Below are 25,613 nucleotides of genomic sequence, written 5' to 3'. Positions count from 1 at the left end.
GTTTACTTATTGCAGCAGAGCAGATGACATCCGCCCCGTTAATGTATTCCTAGAAGGCACACGTTTCACAACATAGCAACCCTGGATTACTTGGAACCATCATAAAGATGGCAACTCTCTCAAACTTAAAAACTAAACTTCCTAAATAGAAAGATCATGTGGAAAGAGAATGGTGTCACCAAACAAGGATTAATTAGGATGAAATTTCAGTTCCGCATTCAGTCCTCATAGCAGTGGTCACCAAGTCAGGCTTGCTCAGAGGGTCATGATGCTGTGAATGCAGATGTCCAGAAACACATGCAGAGATTTCTACAACAGCTGTCACAGTTGTCCATGTGTTAGTGCATGGGGGGGGGGGGGAGATGTCAGCCAGAACTGTCTCCAGCAAGATCATAAGAAACTGAGATCAGCTAGGCAAAAATACAGAACACCAAAAAGCTGGTGGCCAGCATGGGGCTATTTTCTCCCCATATCCAAGCAATCACAAACCAGAATTGACAAACTAGGCTTGATAAATAACTAGGGGGAGGACAAGTGGGGTGGAAGAGGGCTATGCCTGCCCACGTCAGAAATGTTAGCCTTATCAAGGGGTGCCTAAGCTACACGCCCAATCAGTCCAAGGCAGCATGGTCAATGGTCAGGGATCAGAGTTGCCATCTCTGGTATACCACAGCTACTTATCATTCTGGAGCTCTTGCAAATGCACCCAAGATGTTTTAACAGTATAAGGCATACATAGAGCATAAAGATAACTGCTTAGAGTCCGTTTGTCATTCTTTCTTTGGGAGGGGGGGAGATTTGGGCCCCAAATTTCCAATTCCTGCACAAAACACTCAGGCCATATTCAGTCTGAACACTTGGGAGGTGCTTTATAATTTCTGTCCAGACTTTTGATTGACAGGAATGAATAGCACACACTAGGGAACATGCAGTTCCTTTACCTGCAAATAAAATTCTCACGTCCTCAATTTCTGAATGAATCAATCTAAGACTGCCAAATGTTTTTATCTTTGGTTGTATTCACCATAGCACATTCCTGCTAAAATTTCCCAAGCATACCAGCCACACTTCAATGGGAGTGGTTGAAGCAAAAAGTAGTGCTTGCAAGTATCCCAGTGCAGAAAACAGCACCCAAGAATTCAGAATAACTACTCCAGGAATCTCCACAGAAAATATGAGCAGAACTCCTTTTTACATGCAGATTCCTTCATAATCTTTCACTGAAACCAGCACCAAGAAGAGTAGTTACATTGCAACTGCACTTTGCATAGCTGCACCAAAGTAGCTGATCTGAAATTCTCATAGCAGAATCAAATCAGACTTCACGACACTCATCCCTAGACTATACTTGGGAAAGTGTTTGTATCTGTAAAATGGGAAGTAGGGAGAACATTATGGTCACTGTGCAAAATGGTTAACAGCAAAGCAGTTTTAAGTATGTAATAAGCCCCACTCAATACAAAACTTGCTTCTGTGTAAATATGCAAAGAATTGTGGTCACAATGCTCTATGTAGACAAATGCAAAGCGTACACACACTTCTCAGCTGTGTATCATACAACAACTGAGGGCCAGATCCAATGCAAGGAGCTTTGAGCACTGACGTTCTGCAAGCAGCAGTGCAAGACATACCACACAAAGCTTAACTGTCAGAGTGGAAGTGTTTGCACTAGGAATCACACATCTTTTGCGGGACATTTGGATTTGGCTGTTGCGCTATGCCAAGAGCAAGGCTCTTGCTGGGAGAATGGCTGTTGCCTGAGCAGACTGACACAATTAGGCATCGCCCTGAATCTCGCTCATAAAGACCCAACCCTTGATTTGCTTTTAATTTTTGAAGGTGTCCTAAAGCAGAACTGAACCAAGTCTTCAAAGGAATAAAATAAGCTGGGGAGGTGAAGTTTTTCGCAAAAGGTATGGTTTCTTTAGCCCCTCTTCGGCACACATGTCCAACTCTCCCCCCCCCCTTCCTTGGATCATCTCCGGTTTCCAGCAATGGAAGAAGCATGCAGGATCTGCTTGTCTCAGTGGATGGCACATGGGGGGCTGAAGAAAACTGCATCCTATGCAAGGCGTTCCTATGGACACTGGACTTCACTTTCCCCTCCCGCTCACCAGGGCCGAAGGAAGAACACGAGAGAGAGAGAGAGAGAGAGAGGCAAGGGGCCAATTGAGTGCACTAACATTCCCCTTTAATAACCCGACACACTAGAAGTACAGTGGCTTTATTTTGGCCAGGGGCTCGCAGGAGTCACTGGAGAGGCAGAGAGTGTTCGTTGCTGGGCAGGCCCTGGTGGACACAGTTGGGAGACAGCGCTGCCCCCCATTACATTTTTACTACTACTATTATTATTAGCACTGGTTGTTTTGGTTGTGGTTTTTTTTATTTTTCCTTAAAAACCAGACACACAAGTGAGTTGATTCTAAAAGGAATATTCCAGGCCTGACCCAGCCTCCCCAGAGCCACGGCACCTGGGGCAGGATGGAGATGGCTCAACACCCCCTCTCAGCCTCCCAGACTCACCCAGCCCTCGAGAGCCTCCCCTGTGTAATAAATAGTTACGCTCGGAAGCCGTGGTGCCCAGCAAGGGAGGAGGAAAGGAGAGGCAAATGGCCTGCGGATCATGCAGTGCAGTTATACCACACTGCAGGCAGGGGGTACCAGAGCACAGAGGGAGCCTTCTGTTCTTAGCAGCAAAACCACAGCCCCCAGAAAGGCAAACGGGCACCATCATGGGGTCCCGCACACCCAGCCCCATGGGGCAGGTGGCTACCCCAATGCGGTGGGGCATGGCAGAGAAGCAGCAGTAACCTCACCCCTCGCCCCGCAGCAGCACACAGGGAGAGTGGCGAGAAAGGTACGAGGGTTTAGTGAGGCGGCAGCTGCTGGGGCCCCAGGATGGCAGTTGGGGGGGGGGGGAAGGCGAGCAGGTGGGGCGAGGAAGCGGGGAAAGGAGGATGGAGGGGGCCTCCTGCCAATTTCTGACTCCTGTGCCCCCCTTGGTGGCTGAAGGCAGCGGTGTTGGCAGAGTCCCTTAGGAGAGCTGGAAGGGAGATGAAGGGGCATGGGGAGGGCAGGTTTGTGCCCGGAGCCGGTCAGTTCTATTTGAGGCAGCGTTCAAAGTAGGTGGAGCCAATGTAGCCGCCCCGCATGGAGCGCTGGACGTTCTGCTCAAACAGGCGTCTGTTGTTCTGGAGGACTTCAGCAGCCTCTTTGTTCAGGGGGTCTTCAGGGTTTGGCTCCTGCGACGAGGGAGGAAAAGCTCTATTATTAAATGCCAAAGAGATTTGCAGCACCTTCAAAGACAAGGACTTGTTATGGCAAAAGCTTTCATGGAGCAGAGTCCACTTCGTCAGATGCAAGATTAAATGCCAACCCGCATTCCTGTTCTGTTACCTGTTCACAGAGCTGCCTGGGGCTCACTCGACTCTTTCCACCCCCCGCCCCCCGCCCATCACAAATCCCCATTTCCATACTGGAGTGCAGATGCCTTATTCATGGTCCAAGGTGACTAGCTGATGTTCTAGAGCAGGGGTGGAGAATCTCTTTGAGCAGGCAGGGTGAATCCAAAAGCAGCCATCCTTACATGGGCCACTTTTAACGGGTGGGAAAAGCAGCCATCCCTACATGGGCCACTTTTAAGGGGTGGGCAAGTCCATCCAGCTGTCAATCACCAGTCAAATGACATCAGGCGGACCACTGTTTGCCAGGAAGAAGCAGGGCTTGCACTTGAACACTGAGTCTGAACCGCACCCAAGTCCCACTGCAAAGAAACAACAGGGAGTGTGCTCTAAGCCAGTGTTTCCCAAACTTGGGCCTCCAGCTGTTTTCGAACTACAATTCCCATCATCCCTGACCACTGGTCTTGCTAGCTGAGGATTATGGGAGTTGTAGTCCAAAAACAGCTGGAGGCCCAAGGTTGGGAAATGCTGCTAAGCCATGCGCTCCCAATTGTTGCTTGTCAGATGAACTTGCATTTGGCAGTGTTTAAATTCAGAGCTGAATTAAAGTCCCGCTCTTGGCAGTGATCGGCTCCGCTCAGGAACTCCTACTGGGAGCTCCCAAATGGAGCTTATCTCAGCAGAGCTAACTTTCAGTGCTGAATTCAAAAGGCACCAAGCACAAGCCATGCTGGCAATGGAGAAAAGCAGGAGAGCAATCGAAGGCTCCTGGTTGTTCCTTTGCAGACAAGCTTTAGCTACCCAACAGTTAATGCCACCCAACTGCAGGTGGATATGGCTGAGGAAAAGCAATCTCTGAAGTGGAATTAGGGACCCTGGAGCACCTAGTCCAGCACATGGCTGGAGATTCCCCTTGCCTGTTCTAGGAATAACAAGAGGGGCTTCGAGGAAAGACAACTGGAGAAGTGAAAGATAAACATTGAAGCTAAGGCACATTTAAGATTGGTGGGCTAAAACAAGAACTGGGGGCATCGCCGCTTTTAGAATAAGTATTCTCACAGAACTGGAACTAGCTAAAAAGGTAGCATTCAACTCCTGCATTGAGGGGCAAAAAGATCAATTGGTTGGCAGATCAATCTAGACCCAAGAGTAGGCCAACCTACAGAGAAAAGCCATGCAAGTTTAATAGCAGGGTTTCACTACATGCTCTACAGCAAGTCAAACCCTGTTTGATATCTTATTAACATCATCTGCACACCGTTTTCATCAGTGTGGCTGATGCCCAACGTATCCTGAAGGATTCCATTTCCTCAAGCAATTTCCCTCCAATACAAAGGAAAATGAAGGCATTCCCTAAAACCATGCCTTGGATAAGCAGCTAGAAAAGACACAGCAACAGCTCTAGCAGCCTATAGAAAACTCAGCATAATCAAGTGGCAAAAGCCCTTCCCATGCCACCGTTTACAACTTGATCCCATCAACTGCACAAATCGTCCTCCGGGTTCTGTCTCTAGTGACTCACATGAAGTGGCCTTCAGTTTCAGTGATGAGAAGAGGCTTCCAACCTCTGGGTTTGCATTGCTCCAGGGGCTGAGGTTCTCTTGTTATTATAGCAAGCCTCCTCCTTTTCCTTCCCCTCCCCGTCAAACAGAGAGAACATTTGAGGCCATCCTAATGTAGCATTGCCTTCCAGCATCACCTCTTGCACTTAGCAGGGAGGGAAATACAAAATAAAAGGAATGGGGCAAAGTAAGTCCACAGAAGCCTCTGAAAGGCTTCATGCAAGGATCTCAGGGGGGTGGGGAGAGCAGGAATACATCAGCAAGCCTACAGAAATAGCATAACCTCTAGCAACCTCAGCAATGATCACAAATGTAGGAACTGATGTATAGCCACACGCTGTGTTTCCCCATTACGTTGGCACTTTGCCTCCTGACCTCATGAAAGCACTCGCAGGGATCGTTTCCAGGAGAGGCTTGAATCTGCCTAGAAACAGTCCACACCACCTGAGAGATGCCAGCCTCTCCCCATGAATCTGTCTCCTAGGAGACAGTGTGCTACACCCTCTTCCTCTACACTCTTTGGACACAAGGTCAACCAAGGCTTTTAGCACTACCAGGGCACATGACCTCAAATGTTCCTCTGCCTCTCACCCTGCCAATGAGAGTTGTAACCGAATAACTGGGTCAGTTTCAGCTTCCCCATTCCCTGCAGCAAAGAAGCTCCAAGCCTATTTGAGAAAAAAATGATCACCATTCTCCAATTCAGCTCCAAAAGCACAGAATAGACCAAAAAGCATGGCAATTCTGGGTCGGGAGTTATGAGACATTATGGTATATCATTTCGCTTTCTGACAACTATGCTGGGAGGGGCCATGACAACAAGATCTACAGTTGTCAGAAGGGTTGAGAGACACAACCCAGAGGAACAGCAGCACCAGCTGTATTGCAATCCACGCAACTCAGGCTGTATAAAAAATGATTTAAATGCCTTAAAACAGCAAAAACTTTTTAAATCAGAGTTTTTAAAAAGTTATATTAAGCACCCCTTTAAAATAACCTGGTTTTTCAGAATGCAATAGAATAAATATTGATGTAATACAAACAGGTATTTTAAAGCTGGATCCCCAATTAAAAGCAATGAATTAAAGCTTAATTTTCTATGTAAAATTATAATCCAAGAGCAAAAAATGTGGGTACCTTGCAGACCAGCATTACAGGCCTCATTGCTCCTGGAATGTATTTATTGTATGCATGGTGAGTATTTATAGACTTTCTGCCCAGTAACTACCACCCACTGCATACGGAAAGTTGGTGGTACTTGGTCACCAAGGAAGTAATTTGTGTGTCCTTACACATGTACAGAAAGCTAAACAAAACTACTTAATTTTATGAACTGTCTCTGATTTAAGGAGAGACTGAAATTCTGTGTATAGTTACCTAGGAGAAAACCCCATTTACATAGCAAGACTTGCATTTTAGTAAACATGCACAAGACTGCACTAATAGATTTTGTAGTGGAAAATGCATCAGGGGGTGGATGACGAGAGATTTCCAGATTATGCTCCTGGGGCTTCATCTTATTACAAACAGGTATGTTTTCACTGTTACAACCACATATTAATATGCATAACTGTTTAGGAAATAAATGTATTAGGAAGCTAAAACAAGATTTCAGTCAGTGCTCTTCAACCATGGGTTCCCAGATGTTACTGGACTACAACTCTTATTTTTCGTCATTGGCGAAAATGATTGGGAAATATGGGAGTTGCAGTCCACTGGCATATGATGACACAAGGATGAAGAACACTGGTTTACGTCAAGCTACCCTGGACACAGCAAGGTCTCATAACGCTTCTTTGCCAAAACTGTCAAGTGCACTGCTGTGCAAAGGCAAATCCCTATCTCAAGCTATTCTTGAAGGCTGACAGACAGCACAATACACACATCCTACCCAAGCACAACTATATAAAGCCAAAACTGCCTTTACCTTATGCACACCCTGTCTCACACTAACACCCACAGAATCATCAAGCCAGTGCTGCATTTCTTCTACCTTCTGTGCCGTGTGTCTCCCATGCCTACACCCACACTTTCTGCTCAGCCTCAAGTGAGGAAAGACATGCTTCATTCTGCGTTTTCGACTTTCAACTTCACATATACTCACCAAGAAGAGATACTGCAGGCCATAAATTATAGAGTTTATTGTTAGTACAGGCTTCCAGTCCTCTCTGTGTGTGAGAGAGAAAAAAGTGAGTGTACGGAAAGTAAAACCTCCCAAAAGGAGTAATAACAGCAGACTGAAATGTAGAGTAGGATTCAGGATTTTTATTTTTTTTAAATTATTAATCTTAAGTCAAGTCATATTAAGATGCTTTTTGTATAAGGCAAACAACAAATGTCATCAATAATAAGATCACTGTGTGACACTGCACCAAAAAGGTTGAAGAAGCAATTTCCCTAAGGACCAGGACATTATGTTTAAAATCTGAATGCTTGAAGGGACATATAGTAGAACTCTATTACTGAAACACATTTGAATAAAATTCTTAAACTCCAGAAAAAATAGCCCAAGAACAGGCCTCAGTACTGTCAAGCTGGTTCCGAACTTTTACTCTCCTTGGTTCTCATTTGTTTGTTCACATCAATGCAGTTCTATCAAAGTCCAGCAAATCAATTGATTATTATTATTACGAAGGCAAAAGCAAGGAATGTTACTGATGACCCAAAATGAAAATAATGTTTTCATATCCAATTGAAAAATGTTAGGGTAATCAATAGGGAGACATAGTGATGATGCTTGGCATATGTGGTTACTTTATAATTTTAGAGAAGTTCACAGACAGCTTCAGAAAAACAATATATAGAAGTGAATGGAATACAGGGCTTAGGACAGCAGAGCAGCCTCTGTACCTGAGGATATTTAGGCAGACATTGCCTTCTAGGTCTATGTTGGGATGATACACCATGGTCTCACACTTCACCTTGGGTGGGTCATGTGGGTACCCTTGTCCCACCTGCAAATGAAATACAAGAAAAATAAGAGCTGTTGGCCTCCTTGGGTTCATTATAAGAGATTCCATAATGCACAGCAAAACCTTAAGATTACCAGTCACAAAATCCTGGACACACGTATGCCATACCTAGCAGATCAACTTCTCTCATACCAACAAACTAATTTCCTAACATGGTATCTTATCTTCATACACTCTAGGTTTTGTAACCTGTTTGTCCTAGGTCACAGGGTGTGGAACCTGCAAGACTCCTTATCTTGTTAAGACTACAACTCCCATCAGACCTAGCCAGAATGCCCAATGGTGAGGAACAATGGGAAGTGTAGTCCAGCAATATTTGCTGAGTGATAGGTTCCCCACCTCTCCTCTAGGCAGTTTGTCCCAAAGACATGCAAATACAATCGTACCTTGGAAGTCGAACAGAATCCGTTCCGGAAGTCCGTTCGACTTCCAAAACATTCGGAAACCAAAGTGCAGCTTCTGATGGGCTGCAGGAAGCTCTGTGGGAACCCCGTCGGACGTTCGGCTTCCAAAAATAGTTCGCCAACTGGAACACTCACTTGCGGGTTTGCGGCGTTCAGGAGCCAAAAAGTTCGAGAACTAAGCTGTTTGAAAACGAAGGTATGACTGTAATCAAGTCATTCCTTGAAGCACTTAATGCACCATCTTCTATTAGAAATCTCTGGCATCTCTTATTCATGTGTGCAGTGCAACACTGGTTCCAGAAGCAAACAGCTGCTTCTATAGAATGCCTTTCAGACAGTAATTGTGTATATTTATTTTGTCAATTGCCTGGGGAATATGACTCAAGGATCATATAGATAAACACTTTTTACATAAATAAAAACAAGGAAACTGCTGTGACTTGAGCGCTGAAACGGTGAGATCCAGATCTTTGTGAGTGGAGACACTGGGAGGCTCCAACAGAAAAGGTGAAGGGAAGAAGCCTAATATGCTCTCAAGATACAGGGATCTATGTCTGTTTTAAATTAGGTTGAGAGAAATGCTTCCAATGTCTTCAAGAAAGGAACAGCTTTAAAATCAAATTTGATAGCTTGATAGAAGAAGGCACCACCTTGGTGACAGATTTTATTGTGGATTAAGCTTTAAGAACCAATGGGCTATATAGAGAATATGTTGTTGGGACATGGATTGGGGAGACCCAGGAACAATCCCTCAATCAACCAAGCAGCTCCATGGGTGCCTTATGACGAGTAACCAGCACCCAGCCAGGCCTATCCCACATGGCTGTTACGATAATCAAACAGCAGGTGAGGGAGGAAGAAGAACCATGCATAACACCCTGAAGGGTGGGATAAAAATATAATTACGGACAACATTTATGCATCAAGCCCAACTGACAAAGGAAGGGAAATCTTGGGGCCCACACACAATTACAAACACCCTCACTACATTTTTAGAAACGTTCCAGGGTTCTTCCCATTAATGCTGTCTTTAAATAGCCGTAATTAAAACTAATTTTAATTGTTTACATTTCATACTTTTGTCACTTTCCCCCTCTAGTCAAGAAAGATGAATAATTAGCAGAAAAATCCTTCACCATGGCTGGCAGCCCCTTTCCTAACTCCTCTACATCCTCATCAGAACTCCTAATTTCTACTGACAGCTCTGGCTCATTGGGCAAGTACATTTTAAGAATTGCCAAGACAGCGCAGAGGCCTAAACAGCACCGAGTTTCTTTCCTCTTTCACCTCCAAGTTCAAAACAAGCCAGGTTCCTTGCCAAGCTACACACCCAACATTTTTCTTCATTTGCATCATTTAGCCCAGCTGCTGCTGGGCTTTCACAGAAATGGCCCTGACATGGAGAGAGAAGATCCACCTTGAGCACTTTTTACTGGAAAGGCAGGGTTAAAAAAAATAAAACTTCTAACAAAAAAATAAATAAATAGAGAGGGTCAGAGCTGTACAGGAAACATTTCAGCTGCCCTTTTGTTTTGATTCATTAGTAGCCTGGGTGCTCACTGATCTTCTCAGAACTAGGTGTTTTTTAGAAGTGAAACGGAAAGTTTAAATGAAAGCAAAGATTGCAGGGATGCCGGGTTCTGAGCAATGGAATGTGCACCCCAGATAGATTAACTCAAGACCAATGGGGTTAAACACTAGGTGCTATGAGATACCCCAATTTGGAAGCAGGTATGTTTTAAAGTGAGAAGAACTTCCTAGATCACTTTTTTAAAAATCTGGTGTATAAACCTCATGTTTCAAGGGGCTGGCAAGTTTGAAAACAAAAAACAATGTTTACTAGATGATCAGAACCAGGGCAGCCTTTCCCTTCTATGTTTTCAGATTGCAACTTCCATCAGCCCCAGACAGCATGGCCAATGGTCAGGGATGATGCAAGCTGTAGTCCAAAACATTCGAATGGGCAGCAGGCAGAACAAGAGAATTCCCACAAGGGCTCCTCACTCCAGCCCATTCCTTGGCTAAAGTCACTTCAAACTCTAAAAAAAATATGTATTTTTAAGTTTGGTAAAAGCAACAACAGTAAAAAACAAACAAGCAGCCCCAAAATCCCAAACAATGCATGTAGCTGCAGAATTTATTCTACACAAAGAAGTAGAATTTCTTCAATTTATAAATCATTCAGCAACCATGTCTTCAAGCACAGACAATCCCCAGATTGAGATTCTCTAAGTAGGAAGTCTTACATCAGGCAACAGCCCATTTAGGACATGCCTTCAATCCCTCCCCAATCATTCTCCCTTGGTTGTTGTTTTTCGGGGGGTGTTTATTTATTTTAAAAAAGGTCTCTCTTTCCCATCAAATGGTTTTCCCTGAACCAGGCAGCTTTGAGGCAGAAAAATAAGGGCAAACCCTGTCCTGCTGCCCCACCCCATTCCCCAGTCATGCCTGGATCTACGTTCATAAAATCAACCACAGGGTTCTGCGTATGCCGAAGAAAGCTCAGGTACTCCCAGAAGTAAAGTCAGATTTGGGGGTTGGGGATACACCCAAGGAAGCACAGTCACATTGTACCTCACAATGAACCAATCTATTACTTCCTCTCCTTTCCTGCCCCCTCTGCCCCAATTATTAGTACTTTTACTCATCTACATGGCTGTTGACACAATATATAGCCTCTTATAACTAGCCCGAGTAAAAAAGGGTGGCTAAAATGCAGTGAAAAGCAGGCAGCTTGATAGTGTGCCAAGACAAACTCCTACAACCAAACGTATACCTCCACTACACCACCCCATTAAAAGCCTGGGGCTTGGACAAGAGAAAACAGGGAGGTTACTTACTTTAAAACTGAAAACGAATTTCCCACCTTTATAGAAGCCCTGCAAGGCAAAAATTTAAACATTTTAAGCAATTTTGGCTCCATATAAAAGAGAACAAGATTCACCTTTTTGGGTGGGGGAAGGCAGGTTAATGATAAAACATTTTAATCAACTCTAGAATCCCTCATCCAAACAGTCAAAATTGAATGTGTACAGCAAGGTGATTAACGCTTCATAAATCTCTGCACTTTTGCAAACCCAGTATTCTGGATGTACAGCTAATTTTCCCAAACCAGAAAACAAAATGGTAAACTAGTTGGGAAAACAGGCGTGGATGAATTCTGATGCACTAAAATGTGTTTATGTGCACAGAAGCTCAGAAGAGAGACTTTGAACCATAGTGGAAGGACTGTGTTTAGCAGAGGTGCTTTTTCTCTATTTTCCACCATCTACCAACACTTATCAGTATCCTTGACTGCAAAAAAACCTTTGTCTGAAAATGCAAACAAAGATTCTCAGGTTTTTAAGTTGAGGCTTTCAGTAATGGCCAGCACCAATCATCACAGATTACTACTTATTGTGCCACCCCAGCAGGGCTCCAACTTTCAGTGCTTGCTTCAGATGGTGGAAGGCAACAATGAATGGTGACTCATGGCCCCAGTTTTTGAAACAGTAAATATACACAAGGCAGCTTCCTCCTGTAATTTTCATGAAAACATGAAAACCGAATGTGCGCCTATGTGACACCCACTCTGAGGAACCCCGGGCCTTGTTCGTTTGCCATATCACCATGAGGAAAAGGTACATTCAGAAAGAAGGTTCCTGAAATGAAGTGCTATCAACAGCCATCTCAAAGTAAGAATCAAGCCAAAAATGTTCCATGTACCAAGTTTATCATATCAGCCAATACTTGAAATCTGCGCAAATCAAATGCCAGATTTGATGGTCTATGGCCCAAAGTCAGTTACGCATAATTAATTTCATTCTTTCATCTCACAGCTCACACTTTAACCCACCACATGCAGGGTTACAATGCCAAACACACAGGTAGAGAAAAACACCACTGTCTGAAGGTTTAGTACACCTGTGCTCAAATCAACCACTGCCCAAGCAGTACTGCCTGAAAAAAATGCTCATATGAACATGCTACGGAATAGGAGGGAATATGGCCAATTAGTTCTGGTTGCATGGAATTAGCTTAACCAGGAGACTTGAGTACACTTGAGTACAGCAAAGGCCTAGGACAGGAAAATAAAGATGCACTGTAATTCATCTTGATCATTTCAATAATACACATATGAGGTGTATAAAACATGCTGAACTCCCCTTTAGGGACAGCATGCCAAGGCAGATAAAGAATAAGCACTACAAAATGCTAAGGTATGGTTAATCTTACCTCTCGTGCTGATAAAATATATATTGCACTAATATGGATGTATTAAAACATTTTATCCTTTCTTTTTGGCCTAGCAGGTCTCCAAGGTGGCTCAATGTGAAAAATTAAACAATCAAAACACACAATCAAATACAAGACAGGAAAAACAAGGTAACAAACAGCAAATTAAATAAGCAGTAGAAACTTAAGTAATTCCTTGCAGACATTAACAGGATTCTAGAGATCTTGGCTTTAAATCTAAGAACGAGGAGCAAAGGGGCAGAGAAGGAACCTTCCCACAGGGTAGAGGTGGTTAACCTGTGGCCTTTCGGTTTTTGTCAGACTACAACTTCCATCATCCCTGGCCACAAAGATGGAAGTTTTAATCCATCACCCTCTGGAGAACCATAAATTAATCACCCCTGCTGGAGAGCATTCCGACAGCCAAGACTCTTCTGGATCCTAGACAGCATAGGGATCCTGGACAGTGCTTCTGAAAAAGATCTTTTAAAGTGTGAGTAGCTTCATGTGCTACTGTTGGACTTTTGTATTCTGGATCAAGGAAGCTAACTTGTGCCTCCGAAATTTGTAAGATGGCAAAGTGAAATTAAAATAAAATAAAATACCCACTTACTTGGCATGCATTTTGTACCTGATATTTTAAGTTTTGGGAGCATCTCAATTATTTTACCTAGAAGCAACAAGCTGGTAGGCACAGAGGCTGGGCAGGTAGATTACAGCCTCCGTGGTACGGAATGAGGATAAAAGGTATAGGTAAGAAAAAGGTCAAGATAGATTTAAAATTAGGAAACCTAAGAGAGTTCTATGGGAGAGGGAAGGATGAAGCATCCCTGATCACTGGTGTAACTTAAGACACAGTCCTTAAGCAATTCAAAATGCCACCACAGCCCCGACTAGAAATAAAGTAGAAAAATCACAGAAATCTAAAGTTCAACAATAGATTCCTTGCACAGGTTTCTTACACAGGCAGAATAAAAAGAAAAACAGCCAGATCTTAGAATTCTGTCAACCTCATGGTGGTGAATATCATCTCCTGTCAACTGATGCAAGACTCCTCCCTGCTTTAGCTGTACCTTAGAATTGTGCTATTATGCAATGGAGTTTCCTGGCACACCCACCAGGCCTTTCTATGGTGACAAATAGAATGGCAAGCCCCAGCAGAGTGGTCTGGCTACATGACTCCTCTCTCTACCACTTACCTCATCAGGGCAGATAACTAGCTTGAAGTTGAGGAGGTCATCCTGGTCTGAAAAGTCTATTTCGCATGTTTTCGGCAAATTCAATTCATTAATATCTGGGAGGAAAAGCAGAAGTGGTCAGTTGCAGGGACAGACTACTTCACATGACTGGTGATCAGGCCAAAACCAAAATAAACCTCCCACTTTTTAAATCAAAATCTATTCCTATCCCTTTTTTCCCAGTGGCCTTGCAAGCTTTGTGATTTGCTGAAATGAGGTGCCATTTCATTTTTTAAAAAAATTAGAAAAAGGGGGCACAGACATGCCATCAGCTCCCTGGTCACAAGTCAGGAACAAAAGGAAATGCTTCCATCTGAATACAAGTCCATGCTAGCATGTTGGAAATAGAGATCGATGGAACCGTACGCAAAAATTAAAAAGAGTGACGGGTGTGCATGTACAAGAGCTGGCAACTACCTATGAGTAATCAAACACGGAAGGGGACCTGAAGATTTGTTTCATTTCTCACTCTAAGACAAAACAGGGGAAAGAGCTTATTTTAAGAACTATATACTTAGTTCTCTGTTAGATGGGGCTTCAAATTCTTGCTCAGCCATTAAGCTCCCTAAAGATGGCCTCTATAAAGTCTATTTGAAGTCATAGATTTGCCATAGGGGTAAAAATGTGAAGACACAATGGGTGCCACCCTGAGTTCCCTGGAGAAAGACAGGATAGAAGAAAAAGCAGTAATAAATAAGTAAATATATAGTCTGAGCAAGGGCCCCAGGACTCAAACGAACACGAGACCACCTTGGGCATGAAACAGTGCTTTGGCGTCATCAGCCAAAGAGGCACTGCTCATCCAACGCTTCCTCAGGCTTGAATTTCAGAATTCCAACCCAGAGTATGTACCCCAACATCCAGAGTCACTTAAAATAGTGGGCACTCTCCAGTTCCAAGTTTCACCTCTGCCACTCCCTTAGGCAGCATTTATCGTAGTTTGCACAGTGGGGGTACAGATGCTCTAAAAACAACGATAAAGAGGCATTTGGAAAGCCCACCCAGTTCTGCAACGCTAGTCATACTGTCCTACCAATAAAGCAAGTGAGCACCTCTTTATCAGCAGTGCATAAACTATTTTAGCTTCTTCTTCTTTTTCCCCCAAATTGCAAGCCCCTCATATCCCCAGGAGAGAGGGGCACCGTCCTCTTAAAACATTATTCTCACTTGCTGTGTGCACAGAGGCCACGTAGTAGGACCGATCTACAGCCCAGAGTGCCTATTATTATGCGTGTTTGAGTGATGGGGAGGACAAGGTACTTTCCCCCTCTTTTCCTTCCTTCCTTTCCCCCCTCCCCAACCTTTCTGGATGCGGAGCTGCGCGGCGGAGGCTTTCTTGCTGGAGCCCTTGGTGCCGCCGGCCGATTCCTCCTCCTTCTTCTGCTGCTTTAACGAGAAAAGCTTGATCATCCTGACTGGCTTGGCTGGCTGGCGGCGGCGTAGGGATGGCTGGCTGGTCTCTCGCCCTTCCGGCCGGGGCCTCTCCCACCCGGCTACCGAGGCCCGGCCTGGCCCGTCTTGTGGGGGGTGAGAGGGAGGGGAGGGAGGGACGAGGGGGGAGGAGAGAGAGGGGGGAAGAGGGAAGAGGGGGGCGCCGGCGCCGGCGGCGGAGGAAGCGACTCCCGAGGCCTGGCCTGGTCTGGCCCGCCGGGGTCGGCCGAGGGACGGGGATGGAGGGGGGGAGAGAGGGAGGGAGCGGGGCAGGGAGAGGAGAAAGAGCGAGGGGGAGAAAAGAGAGAGGAGAGAAAGAGAAGGAAGGAGCGAAGGGGCCAAGAAACCGGGGCCGCCCCGCCTCAGAGCGCCGCCGCTTTTCCCTACTGCGGGCTCTGTTCGTGCGTGAGTGTGTCGGACGGCAACGGACAGCCCCCTTCGGCCCTTCCCGGAAGACTGTCGGCAACTTCCGCCTCACGCCCTCCAGCTCCGCCCGCCGTCTCTCCGGAAGCACTCGGGTCCTCCCGACGCTCGCTCGAAGCTCTCGGAACTCTCCGGAGCGGCCCTCGGTGATTTCCGGCTCCTCCTCTTCTTCTCTTTACCACACGGCTCAGGGTAGTGGGATGGGGGAGGGGGGAGAAGGCCCCTCCCCAATCCCAACGAGCCGGGGTGCGTGTGACGAAACGGCGTCGGCGCTTTCCGGCCGGCGTTCGGGCTCCGAGCAATAGGATTCTGGAGCCCGAAAGGCAGCTCGATGGGCACGTCCGGCTCCCAGTTGAACGCCGTGCGAAGAAACGCCGCCGCTTCGAGACACTGTCCAAGCTGCCGTTCTGTACTTTAAAACCTTACCGGAGGCGAATGCGAGGGCAAAGCAACGAGCCCTCCCCCGCTCCGTTCTGCGCTATGCACCCTGCCCCGCAAAAGGAGGCACCCGCACGAGAACCGGCAGTAAGGGAATAGCGTGGAACTCCCTTGTTCTTGTCCCTTTGAGCCGCATGTGCGAAAGCGGCTGTTCTCTGCAAGCCGCGCCGCCTCCTTTGTGCATAAACGGAGTTATGTCCCCACGGGTACAATTCTGTGCACGCTTGTATGGGAAGAAACCTTGTAGAAACCCACAGGCTTTATTTTCGCGTACTCAAGCGTGGATCAGCTTTACACTATCGGTACATTAGTGTGGTGGTTTTTTCTGTTAAGAGCGCGCAGCCGCCTCTCTGCCCCCTTTTACGAACCGGAATCTTCTTTCCATCAGTTGCATCGTTGAGGAAAGCCACTCCGTGTTCGCATGTATTGGTTTTAATTGATGCAAATAAAAGGGAAGGGAATACTTCTAATGCGGGTGGAGACCTGACCTGACCCGCTCCTTTTTAAATAGCTTCCTGCTGCTTCTTAAAAGAGCGAGGATATTAACAATTAAAATATGTTAAAAAAAACAAAGTATGAAAAAATCTCTTTTGATCCTAACCTGACTTGCAGAAGCAAAACTCTGAAACATAACTACTTGTATTACCAACGCCAAGTTTGTACAAGATATTGTATGCATTAACAGCTGTTTTCAACAAGCAAAAAATTAATCCAAGCAATTAGGGAACCAATCATCCACTAGTGCGATGTGTTCCAGAGCAGGTTGTTTTCAAACCCAGAACTCATTTTTACTCCAAAGGTGCATTTAGGGACCTATTATTTTTTTGCCAGGACCATTAACTTGAGTGCCTTCAACCTGGCACACACCAGTCTGTTTAGAGACTCACTAAATTCAGCTCCCTCCTAATCTTAACCCCTCCCCACATTCATTAAATTTAATGCAAATTTGTTCAGATCATATTTATGACCACCCATTAACTGCCAGGAAATCTCATTTTGGCACTTAAGCCACAGTTTCCCAAGAAACTGGATATAAAGTTAAGACTCCACAGGATCAATGTCATCTCCTGTAGGACCAAATCTGGATCGCAGAACATTCCAAAAGAATGTTGTATCGCAGGTTTCTGCTCATTTGTTTGGTACTCTACAATTGGAACTGGGGGCTTTCACTAATCACAGAAGCAGCCATCCATTTTTTTCATCCGGAATAAACTGTGGCTTATTTTTTTTGCTACAGTTACGATTAGTGCTTTTAGTGCATGCAAGTGAATTGCCTATTTTGTTCGTTTTGTGTACTCCCCACTTTTAGAAAACTTATCTTGGGACAGCAGGAAGGGAGCAATTTTTGAGCCAGGCAATACAGCTTTCAAGCTGCATTATGCCCAGTGGAAGCCAACTCATTAGGGCTAGTGAGGCACTGCCTCACCAAATTCAGGCTGCCGCCGCCGCCGCCACCACCACCAGTCCAGGGGATTGAACCACCTTTCAGATCCCAACTCAGCCTAAATGTTACCCCTGTAGAACTGAAAAGGAAGGATGGGGACAAGAGTAGAGTAGGCATTAAACAACACCAGAGTATGCCTTTGTGAATTCTGCCAACTGGGCAGAGATTATCAAATTCACTGTATTATAACCCCTCTGTGATGCAGAAAATCGAAAATCAAACTCTTTCCCACCACCACCAAATTGACAAGACACACCAGTTGCAAACATCTTTTATTTTTCTCGAACATGGAAAGAAGCAAAGTCTAAAATATACATAAGCAAAGAAAAAAAGCACATTTTCATGAGAATGGCTCTTGGGATAGTGAGGATAAACTACTGGGACAGAAAGCTTTTGAAGATACGTACAGCCAAAAAGTACGGCTACACGGAGGGGACAACTGGATTTAAAAACCTACAACTACCTTGACTTATGAAAACAGACATCTCTCCTCTTCAACAAACTCAACAGAAAAAGCAAGGAGTCCTATTTGGACACAGGAATAAAAAAATATATAATCAAACCACCACCACCTCAGAAAACAGCTGTCATGAAGGCCCAACAACAGTTGCATCTATTAGATGTCCAGGTTGATTTTCACTAGGACCGCATATAAATTGAGAAAAAACACTATGTTCAAAAATTCATAGACTTAAAAAACAGACAAGAAAGAGGAGAGTCTGTGCCCTCAACTCTCACTGCAGTTGGGGGCCTACTGGACACCCCACAAGAGCAGTCAAGTATCTTATAAGGGGCAGAGATTTTCTGTTAGGAATTCCAACTTGTTTCTGGGCCACAACAACCTCCCTCCTTGGTGTGCGGAGGTGAGGACTGGGGGGTGAGAGTGGGAGAATTTTAAAAAATAATAAAAAGGGAACTACAACTTTGTTCCCACTTGGAGCAAGAAAGGAATACAAGAGGAGAGCAAGTTATAGGATTCTGGATTGCCCCGAATCAATTTCCATTCCATTCCAATACAAAAACAAAACAAAACACAAAGTGTATCTGTCAGAACAAGGGCATAAAATTTTCCAAGCAAAAAAAAATAATAAGAGAGAACAGGTCAGACGATTTATAACCATTATCTAAGCAGTCGAGGTCTACAATAACTCTCAAAAAAAAAAAGGCAGAGGGGTGCAGAAGGGAACAAAGAAGGGCTGCCCAAGAAAGACCAGAAGAGTGGAGGGCAGAGACAAAATGAAGGCAGCTTCAAGAGGGTGCCCCCCCCCCCAACATTTCCCCTCCTCCGTGGAATGCTGGTCCGTCTGATAGGAGCAGCTTCTTCACTTCTTTTTAGGTGGCCATTCCCTCGTCCTCACCGCTCCCATCAGGCTTAGAAGAGGTGGCCTCACCAAGGTCGGTGGCTGGGGAGCCACGGACAGGGAGAAGGCCACTTTCCTGCGGCTCATCCACATTGATGGGGTCGCGGAGTGCCGAGAACTTCCGGTCACCAAAGGCAGCGCTCAGCTTGGCCTCAAAGAAGCGCTGCAGCCCAATGATGGACTGGACATCCTCCTTATCCTGATGAGACAAAAAAACCAGTGTGTGGGAAAAGCAAGCGAGCACTCAAAAGTGAGACATCAGGGATATTTACTGCCCACTTGACACACTAGCTGGGGAATGCAGCAGGCAAGAGTGCTCATTATCCTCCAAATACAAGCCACATGAGAGAATCCACCCAGGATTACATACAGCCGTGCTGTTGCCTGAACTATTCGGTGTTAGGCTGCTGACAGATTTAGATGCCCAATGTTGTCAGCCAACAGGCTCAATTCAACCTGTGAGCACAACCAGGCACAGCCCTGTGTGTGTGTGCAGAAGAAATAGTGTTCAACTTACGTTAAGGGCAGAAAGGAGCTGGCCCATTTAGAACTCATCCTATTCTAATGACTGCACTTAGTTTTAACTGGTGTTAAATAACGCGTTATTAAATTGGTGTCACCTGTAACCCGATACCTCATAGTGAAGAGCAGGTAAGAAACCTAATAAATATTCTATCTATGTTAAATAAGGGGCACTAATGAACCTGTAAAACAGGTTTTTTATATTAACCAAAACATTTGCAGGAAGTGTTAACACTACGTAGAGAACTGCAAAGGTTCCCTTGTTTTTGTTATACTCAGTAAATATCAATGATTCCCAAACATTCAACACCCCACCCCAACCACCTGAAAATTGCTGATGGTCTTGGCAGACCCCTTAATTGTTTTTTCCCCCCTGCCTGTTATTACAATTGGAATTCTATGGAGCTGTTACAGCAATATAACAAATAAAAAAGCAATAAGAATATAACTGAGTAGCAGTACAAATATTCGGATGTGGTGGATGTGCCAACTCCCATCTTCAACCACAAATCCAGATAAACCACAGGCCATCTGTATTTGGCTTGGGGAACCCTAAATTTGGGGACCCAAGGATATATTTCCAAAGGAAATATATAAACTATTAATAGGGAAAGGGGGGAGGGGGAGAAGAGTCAAGTATTTACAAAGTTTATATATGTCACAATATTTATATACAGTGGTACCTCGCAAGACGAAAAACGCGCAAGACGAAAGACTTTTTCGTTTTTTGAGTTGCTTCACAAGACGAATTTCCCTATGGGCTTGCTTCGCAAGACGAAAAACAAAAAAAACGAAAACGTCTTGCAAGTTTGTTTCCTTTTTCTTAAAACCGTTAATACCCAGGGTGACTTCGAGGAGCAACTCATAGCACGCGGTGTGGTAGCCTTTTTTGAGGTTTTTGAAGACTTTGGTGATTTTGAAGACTTTGGGAAACCGTGCTTCGCAAGACGAAAAAAATCGCAAGACGAAAAAACTCGCAAAACGAATTAATTTCGTCTTGTGAGGCACCACTGTACTGCTTGACTGTTAAAAAAACTTCACAGCCATTTACAAGGATAGTAAAACAATGAAACTGCCATTAAAAAGTTATTTAGAAACTTTCAAACAGTAATTAATATCATTGGTAAGCAAATAAAAACCCACCCCAGATTCAAACACAGCACATCTAGACATTCTACATATCTAGGGGTAGTCCTGTAGCAGGTTGGTTGGTTGGTTGGAAATGTTGCAGCTGTTTCCACCCCCCGGCCCCCATTCTAGCCCCCTTAAACCTGTCATCCTTCTGCCCTTTTGAGCAAGAGGAAGCCTTACCTCTGTCAGCTTATTAAACTGCCTGAACATCTTCCAGACATCATCTGCAAACTCATCAGGAGAGCCATAGGGTGGCGAGAGCTTCCGCTGCAGCTTGGCTCTGATCAAGGTCAAGTCAATGGTGTTCTGCCCCTCCTGCAGTACAGAAGGAGACAGGAATAAAAACCAAGCTGTCTTGACGAGGTGCTTCCAGCACCTCTCACGCTATCACAGGTACATGGTTTTAGAAGTCCACAAGACATCCGGCAAGTTTGCAATGCAAATAGTGGCATTTTGGGAAGAGTGCTCCTGCTGTTATGTGAATGGCTACCTAAGAGCAGGTGGGAATTCCTCTGCCCCATCCTCTTTCAAAGGGATCCTCCAAACATTCCCAAGATAATGCAATACTGTGTTTTCCCTGCCTGAATTGGGAAGCAATACAGCCACAGCATTTGTAGGCCTTTTAAACCATTCAAGTAACCCCTTCTGGGTTTTGTTTTTTTTAACTGGTTCTCTCTTCCAGCCTCTGAAGAGGATAGAAATAGGCAAACGGAAAAGTTGGCAGAACTCCACTAATGTGTCCTTGGAGCTAAGCAGGAGTGAAGGGGGGGGGAGTTACCAGGGTTATTTGGAGGTCTGCCTATTAGAGCAAATGGGAGGAGCAAGCCCATTAAGAGCAAGGGTTGCCAACATGGTGCCCTCCTGTTGCTCCCATGATCCCTTATCATTGGCCAAGCTGGCTGGGGATGATGGGAATTGCAGTCCACAGCTTCCAGAGGCCACATTAGCTCCTCCTGTATTACAAAATACCCTTCTCCGTGGAAGGAAATGGGTGGGTGAGAGTTGAGAAAGAACAGGACACCAATTGCATTTAAATCCATAAAACCACTCCAATACTTTGGAAGTGGGGGGACAAAAGGAGAAGGGACAATACTTGCCATAAACGTGTTAACATTTTACAACTAAATGAAGCACCGTTGCGTTGATTAGATATTCAACATTCCCCTTACATCACATATGACAGACTCACTATGGTATTGGAGAGTCGGTGGAGAGGCCTGCATGGCTCATAACACAGTAACTCAAGGAGAACCTGCTCACATCTCTGTGGGAGACAAAACAGAGAAGGTGGTTAGTGGCAAATGGAGTTAAGGTGACTAAGCTGCAAATCAGAAGCCTGCAAGATACATGGATGTGTAGGTTTATTGTCAAGTCCTCTCCATTATCATTTCAGTGCTTTGTGACATCCAGGAATCAGCTGCCTAAATCAGGTCCATATTGGAAGACTAGTACTGTACTGCTTTGCCCACCCTTTCATACCTCCATGCAGCTCACTGTAGCCCTAGCCCTGGCAGGGTCCAGGACTAGCTGACCTCAACCTGTTTCAGATCGTATTTCTATAATCACCACTGTTTAGGGAAGCTTTTAATGTTTGAAGTATTACAGTATTTTAATATATTTTTTTGGAAGCCGCCCAGAGTGGCTGGGGAAGCCAAGCCAGATGGGCGGGGTATAAATAATAAATTATTATTATTATGAACATTGGGTCATGCAGGCTGACAGGAGCTGCTGCCAAAAGGTGCCATACTGGGGAAGGATGGTCCATATAGCCCCCTGGGGCTCCCGGGTGAAAATTGTGTAAATGGGGGGGGGGGCACACCATGAGGTTAGGGAGCCACAGAGTGAAATGAGAAGTGAAGGGGGAATTTTTTAAATAAAAAAAGCCTGATTGGCTGGCTAGCCGCTTGGCCAATCACAACTGGGTAAGAGGGCGGGCCCATTTGACCAGTAGAGCCTGCAATCCAGAACCCCCAGGTCAGGCAAGTGCAGTGGTGGGATGGCAACGGGTAGGACTGGGAGCGAGCCACAGCTGCTTGTTGCTGCTGCCAGTTCTGGGCCTGGTGGCAGCCTGGGCCTGACACTGCAGGGTGGAATCCACCCCAGCGCCTAGCCGACCAGGGCCGCCTGGTGCTGCTGACTTGCATCTACTGTCTACTCAGAAGAAAGCCGCACTGAGTTCAGTGGGTCTTACTCCCAGGTAAGGAGGGGTTTAACTCAGGGTTAGCCAAGGCGACGCCCTCCAGATGATGTTGAACTTGTCTCAGCCAGCAAAACCAATGGTCAGGGACGATGTGACATGGACATCCTAACCCATTCCTGGGATTGGATGCTGTTATAATTATATGTGCTCCAGACCTTGTCTGCTTTAAAGGTCAGGTCAACCCCAAACGAAGCATTCAGCTCTCCAAAGCCCCAAGCCAGCTCTGCCCACACCATCAGCCAGAGCAAGCTGTTTTTCTTCTCAAGACAGGGCAGACTAGTACCTGCTGGTCAGCAGCTGACAGTATCTTCACCTCCCCATCTATGGAGACTGGAGTCAAGTCGGTCCCATCCTCTTCAATGGATCTCACTGGTTGCTCACACAACAGACACTTCCATTCCTGGCTGCAGGGGCAAAGTGAGAGAGAGGTATTGTTCCAAGGTTGGCCACCGCTACAGTACAGCTAGGGAGAAATCCTGACAACTTGCAGTTGGAATTTTTATTTTGTGATTTCGTTTCCATTCTTGCTACTTTTAAGATGGCTTATTAGCAGGTTCCATTCCTCACAATTTTTTTATTTTTATTTTTAATCCTGAAAGGGTGCTAGGTATTTATTTCCATTTGGCTGGTCACTGCAGACCCATTACCTTTGAAGTGGAGAAGTTAAGAGATCAGAGCTGCCTACAGGCTTCACCCTTTCGTTTCTACAAGCGTCTCTGTGCAGAGATTTAAGGTTCCATTCCATCATCTAGATAGTCCTCATGCACTCCCCACCACACGTTTGCAAAGATTAGCTGTGGATGGCTTAGGAAGAAGTCTACTATTCAAACACCTCCTAGAATTGTGGTGGGGAACCTGTGGCCCTCCAGCAAAGGAATGTTCCCAGATACACTAAGTCTGCATTAACTGCAGATTATATAACACAGAGAAAGGAAAATTCATCTTGATGATTTCCAAAGGGGGAAGCATCTATTTCCATGTCTTCTGAGCACTCAAGTGTTTTGCTGAAGGACTTCCCTTCTGCAGCGCTACAAGAATAGAAATATTGGGCAGAGTCATCTTCATAAGGCTTGCTGCTTGTGCCACTACCACCATTCCTGACTTACAAGCCCTGTCTTCTCCTCCAGAGCCAGCGGGAGGAACACCAAGATGCACGAGATGACATTCAGGAATAGGGAAGCCCATACCTGGGGATTTCCAGGAGAGCAGGCAGGTGACAATCCAGGTGGTAGCACTTCTTGCAGCCATCACACATGACTACAGCACCAGCTTTCATGCAGACTCTGCAGGAAGCAGCTTCGTCCCCATTGGCAGTGCCATCATGGCTGTGAACTGACTGCATTTCCATAGCAGAGCTGGTGCTGCCACTGGGGGAGATGAGCCGGGGTGCTAAGGAGCCTTCTGGAAGCAAAGCATCCTGGGGCAGCACCACTGGCTTAGTGTCTTTAGCGTCAACAGAAGCTGGGAGGTCAATAGCTGCCTCCATCTGCTCCTCCTGGAGGAAGGAGGACAAAGAGGGAGTCAGGACAGAAGCACAATGAGAAAATGCACAGGGAAAGCAGTACAAAGAATAAAGAACACCCCCTCATTATTAGGGAACAGGGTGAAATAAATCTGCTCGTACAAACCAGCTGGGATGAATTTAGTGATGCAGATTATGCAATAGTCTCATGTTTTAGAAATATTTCTGAACATACATCTAAAAATGTATAACTGACATAATGGAAAAAATGAAAACTGATTATATATATATATATTTTTCAAACCTATTTTTATTAGATGCAGGAGACATCCCAGAGATCATGTCCACATTGTCAATATTGGGCTAGACCAGGCATAGGCAAACTCGGCCCTCCTGATGTTTTGGGACTACAACTCCCATCATCCCTAGCTAACAGGACCAGTGGTCAGGGATGATAGGAATTGTAGTCTCAAAAACATCTGGAGGGCCGAGTATGCCTATGCCTGGGCTAGACCAACACCGCACAGGAATTTACTCCCTTCATTAAAATTGGGGGGAGCACACAAGTATTCTTCAACTCAAAAAGCACACTGGTTTTTCCTTGAACAGCTCCTAGAACGATGGACGGGTATCCACCTTGCAGCTGCTCGGGACAGGCCAGTTAAACCTGTCCCCCTATTATCCAGCCTCCCCACTGCCTAGATGACAAAGGGTCAGAAGACTGCGCTATTTTCTGGACACTGATGATATTCTAGGAGCTCCTTACGTCTTTCAGCTTTAACGCAGACCGAAGATGCCCAAGTAGATTTCCTTGTCATATTGGCTGGAGGGAGAGGATGAATACAGATGGGACAATCTGCAGCAGGCATCCCTGCTTCACTGGTCAAATTCATCCAGGCACACTTCAACCCCTTGGGCACTGCAGCAGCATGCTCTGGCCCACACTTTCAGCAGTGGTGGGCGGGACGGACTTACTTTGCTTGACTGTGTACAAAACTTGGAACTCCTTATGGACTGAACAGGAGGCGATGGTGGTTTTAAAAGTGGGTGGTATTCACAGGTGAGCAGGATCGCTACATGCAGCTAGCAATACTCACCACCCCACCCAGATCTATGCTAAAGGGGCAACGCTGACCTTCACTGCTGCCGGCAGCCCTGCTAAATGGGCGGCGGCAGCTGCCGCAGCTGCAGCTTGCTGAACCCCACGTTCGATCACAATGAGATTGAAGTCTTCAGTGGAAGAGCCAGGAAACACCTTGAAGACAGGTGGCTGGTTGTCCGATGTCAGGTCCACATCCAGCCGCTCCAGACTGACACGAGGCACCTTGCGCACGGTGCCACCCTCTCCATCTTGGCCGCGGGACCTGAAGCATAGTAGGAAACCCATGTTAGGAACTGCAGGCCTGGCC

At 45.6% G+C, this 25,613-nt stretch overlaps 2 protein-coding genes across 5 annotated transcripts in view; both read right to left on the bottom strand.

The window, feature by feature from the left end:
• Nucleotides 1-2,169: 2,169 nt before the first annotated feature.
• Nucleotides 2,170-15,683, bottom strand: UBE2M (ubiquitin conjugating enzyme E2 M). The gene is made up of 6 exons (XM_080978582.1): nucleotides 15,094-15,683; nucleotides 13,754-13,848; nucleotides 11,180-11,218; nucleotides 7,814-7,917; nucleotides 7,068-7,131; nucleotides 2,170-3,242 (listed from the first exon to the last, which is right to left on the bottom strand). The coding sequence occupies exons 1-6, from the start codon at nucleotides 15,200-15,202 to the stop codon at nucleotides 3,102-3,104; spliced, it is 552 nt and encodes a 183-aa protein (XP_080834708.1). The 5' UTR covers nucleotides 15,203-15,683; the 3' UTR covers nucleotides 2,170-3,101.
• A 2,104-nt stretch (nucleotides 15,684-17,787) lies between these two features.
• The window catches only part of TRIM28 (tripartite motif containing 28), a 31,183-nt gene continuing 23,357 nt past the window's right edge, over nucleotides 17,788-25,613 (bottom strand). For 2 of the 4 annotated variants that reach the window (XM_080978408.1, XM_080978410.1), the window contains 6 exons: nucleotides 25,340-25,568; nucleotides 23,930-24,237; nucleotides 23,026-23,146; nucleotides 21,732-21,806; nucleotides 20,723-20,857; nucleotides 17,788-19,088 (listed from right to left, as the gene is read on the bottom strand). In XM_080978408.1, coding sequence (XP_080834534.1) covers nucleotides 18,861-19,088; nucleotides 20,723-20,857; nucleotides 21,732-21,806; nucleotides 23,026-23,146; nucleotides 23,930-24,237; nucleotides 25,340-25,568 — 1,096 coding nt within the window. In that variant the 3' untranslated portion in view covers nucleotides 17,788-18,860. Of the gene's footprint in view, nucleotides 19,089-20,570; nucleotides 20,606-20,652; nucleotides 20,858-21,731; nucleotides 21,807-23,025; nucleotides 23,147-23,929; nucleotides 24,238-25,339; nucleotides 25,569-25,613 lie in introns of those variants that run through there. The other 2 variants (XM_080978409.1, XM_080978411.1) reach the window with 2 other exon arrangements.

Source organism: Podarcis pityusensis (genome assembly GCF_964106645.2).
Source record: "Podarcis pityusensis genome assembly, chromosome: 13".
In the NCBI taxonomy this organism is placed as follows: Eukaryota; Metazoa; Chordata; class Lepidosauria; order Squamata; family Lacertidae; genus Podarcis; species Podarcis pityusensis.
The sequence above is the reverse complement of the archived record's forward strand: the minus strand, read 5'-3'. Positions and strand labels throughout refer to the sequence as shown.

Coding starts and splice junctions, on each gene's coding strand:
- UBE2M (XM_080978582.1), bottom strand. CDS start 15,202: ATGATCAAGCTTTTCTCGTTAAAGCAGCAGAAGAAGGAGGAGGAATCG. Junction 11,219..13,753: donor TAGTTATCTGCCCTGATGAG/GTAAGTGGTAGA, acceptor TTTGCCTTGCAG/GGCTTCTATAAAGGTGGGAA. Junction 7,918..11,179: donor AATTCGTTTTCAGTTTTAAA/GTAAGTAACCTC, acceptor TTTCATTTGCAG/GTGGGACAAGGGTACCCACA.